Source organism: Bactrocera oleae, chromosome 3 (genome assembly GCF_042242935.1).
Source record: "Bactrocera oleae isolate idBacOlea1 chromosome 3, idBacOlea1, whole genome shotgun sequence".
Taxonomy (NCBI): Eukaryota; Metazoa; Arthropoda; class Insecta; order Diptera; family Tephritidae; genus Bactrocera; species Bactrocera oleae.
This window is the reverse complement of record NC_091537.1, coordinates 15185773-15193109: the sequence shown is the minus strand read 5'-3', so window position 1 is coordinate 15193109 and position 7337 is coordinate 15185773. Positions and strand designations below refer to the sequence as shown.

Here is a 7337-nt window from a genome sequence, read left to right as displayed (position 1 = left end):
TAAAAAAAATTCGTTTATACATATACGATAATTTAAACTGTACATTTTGTTTTTGATATAAATATGTAACCATCGAAAAATGGCATACTTTTAGGCGGCAAATGAATTTACAAAAAAAAAAAACGAAAAAAAGTGTTGCCTAGAATAAAATATTTACCGTTCGTTTATACGTATATCCGGTACCAACTTAATGTCGAAGATTCCGTTTATAAAAACTAACAGCGGGAGAACTTTCAACTTTGTAATAGCATGCGAATTAAATATACATATATCTAACACAGAAGAAGAGAGTTGTTTTCAGTCTCTTTCAGCATATATAAAAACGCGTTTAGTTCGCTTACTTTCACACTTGTTTTTATTGCGTTACTCTCAAATACCTCCACCAACTGTCAAGGACTATTACAACCCAAAAGCTGTTCAGTTAGTTATTGATTTCGTTTTTGCTAAACTTTGCAGTATATCCTCATAAGTTCCTCAGAGCAAACGTTCTAGCAAATTACTTTACTAATTTATAACTTTTATTTATATGCAGTACTTTAATTCCAAATATTTTTATCATTTTAAGTACAATAAAAAGTGAAAATTTTTGTAACAGTTGATTAGTTGGGAATTTTAAGTTTCATAAAACGAAGTGAACAGTGAAAAGCAAACAAGATTTCCCATCTACTTGAGAATCCGCTCCATCAATCGCCTACGGCTTCGGGCACTGTGATTGTGGAGAGAACGGATTTTTATAACGTGGCCAGCGGCGACATCATCAGAACGCAGCACAGTAAAGTGCACCCTAGTCCGGGGGCCGCCCGCAGTGTGTGGGCGTTGCCCCTGACATCATGTAACATGGTCGCTGAAGAAGATAGCGCCGCCAACACGGAAGAACGTCCGCACTCACCACCGTCGTTACGTCGTGGTGTACGTAGCGGCGTAGGTGTGAACAATGTTGGCGGCAGAGTTGGACACACGGCTGGAGGAGATGGCGCCATCGACGATCACGATGATAGCAATATACTGCTATTCGAGGGTCTTGACGGTGCTATGGCACATTTAGATGATATATTCGATGTGATAAAAAATGGCGAAGTATGTGATGTGGAAAATTTAGTAGAGAAATTCGGAATAGAATGTTTGTCGGCACGCGATAGACATGGTTATACGCCAGGCCATTGGGTTGCCTTAAATGGCAATGTGGAAATGATGCGTTATTTAATCGAACGAAACGCACCAGTTGATTTACCCTGTCTGGGTACACAGGGGCCGCGACCAATACACTGGGCGTGTCGCAAAGGTCATGCGGCTGTGGTGCAAGTGTTGTTGCAGGCTGGTGTTGCTGTAAATGCGGCTGATTTTAAGGGTCTTACACCGCTAATGAGCGCCTGTATGTATGGCAAGACAGCCACTGCTGCTTACCTACTCGGCATGGGTGCGTTAAATCATTTAACGGATATAAATGGTGACACCGCTTTACATTGGGCAGCCTATAAAGGCCATGCCGATCTAATGCGTTTGCTAATGTACTCTGGTGTTGAGCTACAGAAAACTGATAATTTCGGTTCGACACCATTACATTTAGCTTGCCTTTCGGGCAATATGACCTGTGTACGTTTGTTGTGTGAAAAATCCAATATGGATTTAGAGCCACGTGACAAAAATGGTAAAACACCGATAATGTTGGCGCAGGCACATCAACATCAGGACATTGTCCGTTTGCTATACAATGAAGTGAAGAAAAAATCACGCTGGATTCCGTCGATTTCAGAAATTTGGGGCTGGTTATTTGGTGGCGCTGGCGATTCAAAGGGACCATTGCTACTTTTTTTATTCTCAGTACTATTATGGGGATATCCTATGTATATGATAAGGGTAAGATTTTCATGTATCAGCGGCTAAAGATACTACAAATTAAAACGCATTATTTAACAATAAATAATATGTTAATTAAAAAATTGAAGATGATAATGATACAAACAAACAGAGTTTAAAGGAGTCGGTGCTAAGGCTTGCAGCTCCTTTATAAAATAACTTAGCATTTGTAGCACACAAATACATTTTAAAAGACAATTATTTAATTCATATTTTTTCATATACTTTTTATAAGGCTATACCAATTACCTGGAACATACTTCGGAGGTCTCATTATTGTTTCATCTATTGGAATGCTGTCATGTGGATCAGTTGGGTTATTGCGAATCGCCGTGACCCCGGCTACATACCGCTCAGCTCGGACGCTTACTATCGCGCCATCAAGCAAATACCATATTTTGATAAGTTGAAAAAACGTAATGTAATATTGACGCGTTTGTGTCACAGCTGTCGTTGTTTACGACCGTTGCGTGCCAAACATTGTCGCGTCTGCAACCGCTGTGTTTCGTATTTTGATCATCATTGTCCATTCATCTATAATTGTGTGGGCTTGCGAAATCGTATGTGGTTTTTCTTGTTCGTACTGTCAGTGGCTGTGAATTGCTCGTTTACTATTTACTTTGCTTGTTATTGTGTAATGATTGAGGGCTTTACATTGCTCTATGTCTTGGGTTTGTTGGAGGCGGTGGTCTTTTGCGGACTCGGTTGGATATTGACTTGCACTTCGGTATGTTGCATTGATAACACATAATAATTTACATATACATGTGTGTTACGCTATTTTATCAACTATACTTTCTTCACAGATATTACATGCCTGCATGAATCTCACCACGAATGAGATGTTCAATTATAAACGTTATCCATATTTACGTGACAAGCGTGGCCGTTATCAGAATCCATTCTCACGTGGTCCCATACTGAATTTATTGGAATTCTTTGTCTGTCTACCTGATCGGATTGATGAAAATGATCTACTCATGGAGGATAATATTTGATTGAAAAGTTAGGTACGCGCTAATGCGCGGCGCCGTAAAATACCAGCACATGGATAATAAATAGCTTAATACAAATGAGCGGGCATATAAGATCCCCTCCAGGCAGCTAAAGGCACATTGAATGAAGGATAGCTATTTAGCTTAAAGAGAAATTCACCACGCGGCTTAAGTCTACAAAACATTATTACAAAGAAAAAAATTAAGAATGACTGTGAAAGGTGTAGGGATTTAAATTCCATACTTGTATATTGTTATGCAAAAACTTATTAACAAGTTTTACGAAAATTACGCGTTGTATGTGGTAAGATGAAAAATGCCGAAAGGCATTCTAATAATATTGTACTTGTACAAATATTAACCCCAGGATGGTCCAAGCACATTGTTTAAAACGTCTCAAAAGCTCATTTACATGTGCATTAAATCGAAATGTGTTAATTGAAATGAAAAAAAATATATATAGGTATATTTGGCAACATTCTTTAAAATACCGTTTTCAAGGATTCTGGTCGACGTGACTGAAACGATCCGAATTTGGCTTGGTAGTCTTTATACGAGTGTGTTGTGACGCAAATTGTGTAAATTAATTTATTAATATGCGTATAGGGTTAAAAATAAGCTTAGAATTTCTATAACAACTTTAATATCGAGTAAAACAAATTACGAAATTTTCTTATAAATTATTGATGTTGCCAGCAATGTAAACTGCTGGAAAAATAATGAAAGCAATAAAAAAAAGAAAATACTTATATGAATTCGCGTAGCACGCAACATTTCCTCATAGCAGTAATAAAAATAAAAAAAAAGTTTCGCACAACACAATTTAAAGGGTTTAAATTCATAAGTTTGTTATTTCAAAAAAATGCACACTTTGTCTAGCTTAAAACATGTAAAAATACCATAAATATATGTAGTTTGTTGTTCACACGAAAGCTATAGCGGCATAATCGTGAATAAAAATATTGCATATTATGAAATAAATACAAATATCTATTATTTATATAATAATTGGTTAATCTTGTTTAAACTTCTTGTTTTTGGTTGTAGTTACTTGTAGATTGGTATAAAATATTATACAAGTCCCGCTACTTAGGGATCTACAGACGCCATATAAACATAGAGAACAATACAAATTGTTAATATTGTATTAAATTTAGACTTACTTTACTTTGGCATGTTTTTCGAAAATAGATCCTTGGAATTTCTTATTTGAGTTATCATCACAACTTCAATACATAAACATACAATCATGCAAGGCACGCAAAACACCTTTCTAACTATCAAAACAAAAATCATAGTTTTCTGGATCTTCGGGTATTGGCGGTGGATCTTTGCTAATGTCCACACCTTCGGTGTCCAGTAAACGCAATTTGATTTCCATAGACAATAAAGTGTCAAAATCTTCTTTCTTTTGTTTACTTGTCATTTCCTGACCCAGTAAAGCATTTATACCATCTGTCCAATAATGAAATGTAGTCTCATCTGGTGCTACAAAATCCAATGTAGTATTCTCCATACAATCGAGCGTAATAGAGAATGCCAGATTACCGGCATTTTTACGTGTACGCATTTCTTTCATATGTGGACATTCCTTGCCCTCAAGCAGCTGTTTTATATCGATAACGGCCACTTTGTTGGTAAGTTCTTCGAGAGTTGGCACGGTTTTCTCATCACAATCACCATAATGTATAACCTTGTGATTGGGTGAGAGGCGAGCATACCAGAATTTATCTTTTGAGCGTGTGCCGCGTGAGTATTTGGAAAAACGGGTGCCTAAAAGAAAAAAAATTAAACAAAAAAAATTATTCTGTATTTAAATATTAAACAATTAAATTGCAATTGAGCTCACCTTCTACCAAATAAGATAGGCGCTGCTGCTTAATTAAATCGATTATATGTGGTGAGATCTTTTCTTTCAACTTGACAATAGCTGATGCTGTGGAATCGCATTCCTCCTTTGATATGCGTTCTTGTTGACGTAAATTAGTGATCGTTTGATAAGTTAATAAAGCAATTTTGGCACGAAACTCTTCTAGATTTTCCGGGCGTTCCTTAAGTGTGCGTATGATTTGTTCACGCACTACACTGAATACCTTTTGAAAATCTTCCGCTGTGGCGCGCATATCCTTCCACGTGCGATTTAACGTTATAATACAAATGCAAAAGAATTCTTCAAATGGATGATCATGCGTAAAGAACATTGGTTGAAAATCTGCCGATTGCTCTGCTGGCGGTTCACCAATACGTAGTATATCGCAAAGCACCTTTACCAATTCAATGGAGGTGCGACCAAAAGGACATTCATGTTCGTCGGCACGACATGAGTTTTCGTGTACAATTTTTGTATACTGTTGTGTATAAGTACGTGCAAAGTATACCATGCAATCTAATGCCAAAATACCTACAAGTATGCGAATGAGTATAGTTTAGTCAACATGCGTATGTGTAGATTCTCTAACACTTACCTGGTGGCGTTTCAATGAAGTCCTGTGCCGGATTGATGTCGCATTTAAAACCCAATTTCTTATAAAATTGCGAAAAATTTACATTGCCACCACCTGAGCCGCCACCAGAGCGTCGCAAATGCTCTTCACCCATACCCATTTGACCAGAATAATCATCGAATGCAATGCGACGCAATTCTTTGATTTTATCGTGCGCATCCTGATCCTGTGCGTTCATTTTCATGCGCATTCGTTGCTCTAACAAGCCCAAAGTGAGCGTTTGTAAAACATACAATTGATGAGTCATCTCCATTTGGCGTCCCGAGGCATTGCCAATCAATGCCAAACGATAAGGTTTTGCACTAATTGTATGCGCAATTTGCCGCTTGCGTGCTTCGTCCGCCTTCATGAATAGAGCATTGATTAATGCAATAGCATTCTGTTGTGTTGTTGCCGAATTGGCATCTTGCAGTAGACGTAGCAAATCTTGTAGTGTGACATCTTTTTCGACTAGCACATATTTACTGCTATTTTGCACAATATTCTCCAAATTGGAGAGTGCACTTTGGGTACATTCTTTGGGAAAATGTTGGAAATTACAAACAATATAAATGTTTCGTTGTACGAATGTGCTTTGCAATATTTCCCAAGAAATTGTATCATGCTCCATTAGTTCGACGAAGCTTTGCAAACTGTATTTCAGTATATCGTCATCTTTCTGTGAGGGATCCTCTATCATATTGATGATAATACCCAGACCTTGTTCTTTGATGAACTCCATAGCGAAAGTATGATCCTTGCTAAGTGTAGCAAGTTGCTTTAAACATTTCGTTTTCTCCACAATGGAACCCGAACGCAATGACTCGAGTGTATCATTTGCGGTTTTCGATGGAGAATATGACAAATGTAATACTGAACCGTTTTTGATTTCATTACGATTTTTCTCTGTGACATATTTTTGATTATTCACATCACAGAATTCCAGAGCATAATTTTGTGGATCAGCTATATCCCAATAACTGCAGATTTCTTGAATTTTACCTGTAAAAAACAAAAACAAACAATAATAACTTGTATATGTAAGAATTTCAGCGATATTTTATAAAAATAGAAATAATAACAAGCATACTTTGTTTTGTTTTAACTGTAATATGCAAAAACCTATTTTTATATTCATACAATTGTAACTGTTTGTTTATAGCAAAGGAATATTTAATGTAAATTGGGTGAACGTGAAAATACTTATAAACATAGCCTGTCTGTATGAAGGTATGTAACTGATAAATAAAAGATTTTTAGTTTGTATGTCTGCCATTACATTGCTTCCTGTTGTGGGTGCTGCATTCTAAATGCAAACTACTATAAATGCGGAAGGGCGTTGCCCACTTTATATGTCTGGTATATTTACCCCACACAGTGCATCGTCAAGTGTTTAGCCCTAGCAATTTATACAAACATTACAAATTTTTTCGTGTGTGTTTACCCGTTAAAGGTTGTCGCTGATCCAAACATATTAGTTGCGGCACATAGTTCTCCAACTCCACAGCGATTTTCACGATGTGTGCATCTTTGACCAGAGTTTTTTTCGGTATCATATTTACGAAAGCTTATTTCCTTACTTTTTCAATGCTTTTATGAATAAATAATTAATTAATAAATATATATCACCAAACTAAATTATTTGTTGAAAAAAAAACAGTTAATATTAAACACTTTAGTAAAATCAACTGAAATGAAAACTGATTAACAGTCTTCTTCTTCGCATGAATATATTCACAATAACAAGGATGACAAACAAAACATTGGCGTATGTAGGAGGGTCTCTAGTAAATACTAAGAAAAGGGGTTAATGTCAAGTTTTGAAAATGTACAATTAGAACAAAATTTCTGTAGTAATTACATATTATATTTAGTCAATAAAATTTTAAAAATAAAATACGAAAAACGCAAAAAAGAAGTTAAAATATTGCAATCTAAATAAATAACATAAAAATTTTGAGCTGTTCGGTGAGAAAGGCTTATTAAACCTATTCTATTTAAA

At 36.1% G+C, this 7337-nt stretch overlaps 2 protein-coding genes across 2 annotated transcripts; one reads left to right on the top strand and one right to left on the bottom strand.

The window, feature by feature from the left end:
• Positions 1-289: 289 nt before the first annotated feature.
• Positions 290-2947, top strand: Patsas (palmitoyltransferase Patsas). The gene is made up of 3 exons (XM_014238736.3): positions 290-1857; positions 2093-2584; positions 2664-2947. The coding sequence occupies exons 1-3, from the start codon at positions 838-840 to the stop codon at positions 2853-2855; spliced, it is 1704 nt and encodes a 567-aa protein (XP_014094211.2). The 5' UTR covers positions 290-837; the 3' UTR covers positions 2856-2947.
• Positions 2948-3674: 727 nt separating this feature from the next.
• On the bottom strand, positions 3675-7035 carry Ced-12 (engulfment and cell motility Ced-12). The gene is made up of 4 exons (XM_036367001.2): positions 6780-7035; positions 5318-6337; positions 4702-5253; positions 3675-4625 (listed from the first exon to the last, which is right to left on the bottom strand). Exons 1-4 carry the CDS (start codon positions 6889-6891, stop codon positions 4126-4128), a joined length of 2184 nt encoding a protein of 727 aa, XP_036222894.1. The 5' UTR covers positions 6892-7035; the 3' UTR covers positions 3675-4125.
• Between the last annotated feature and the right edge of the window lie 302 nt (positions 7036-7337).

What these genes read in the sequence shown, in the direction of transcription:
- Ced-12 (XM_036367001.2), bottom strand. Translation starts at nt 6,891, where the DNA reads ATGATACCGAAAAAAACTCTGGTCAAAGATGCACACATCGTGAAAATC. An exon ending in CTTCATTGAAACGCCACCAG is followed by an intron (nt 5,254 to 5,317) that starts GTAAGTGTTAGA and finishes GCATACTTGTAG; the next exon opens with GTATTTTGGCATTAGATTGC. An exon ending in CCTATCTTATTTGGTAGAAG is followed by an intron (nt 4,626 to 4,701) that starts GTGAGCTCAATT and finishes TTTTTCTTTTAG; the next exon opens with GCACCCGTTTTTCCAAATAC.
- Patsas (XM_014238736.3), top strand. Translation starts at nt 838, where the DNA reads ATGGTCGCTGAAGAAGATAGCGCCGCCAACACGGAAGAACGTCCGCAC. An exon ending in ATCCTATGTATATGATAAGG is followed by an intron (nt 1,858 to 2,092) that starts GTAAGATTTTCA and finishes ACTTTTTATAAG; the next exon opens with GCTATACCAATTACCTGGAA. An exon ending in GGATATTGACTTGCACTTCG is followed by an intron (nt 2,585 to 2,663) that starts GTATGTTGCATT and finishes CTTTCTTCACAG; the next exon opens with ATATTACATGCCTGCATGAA.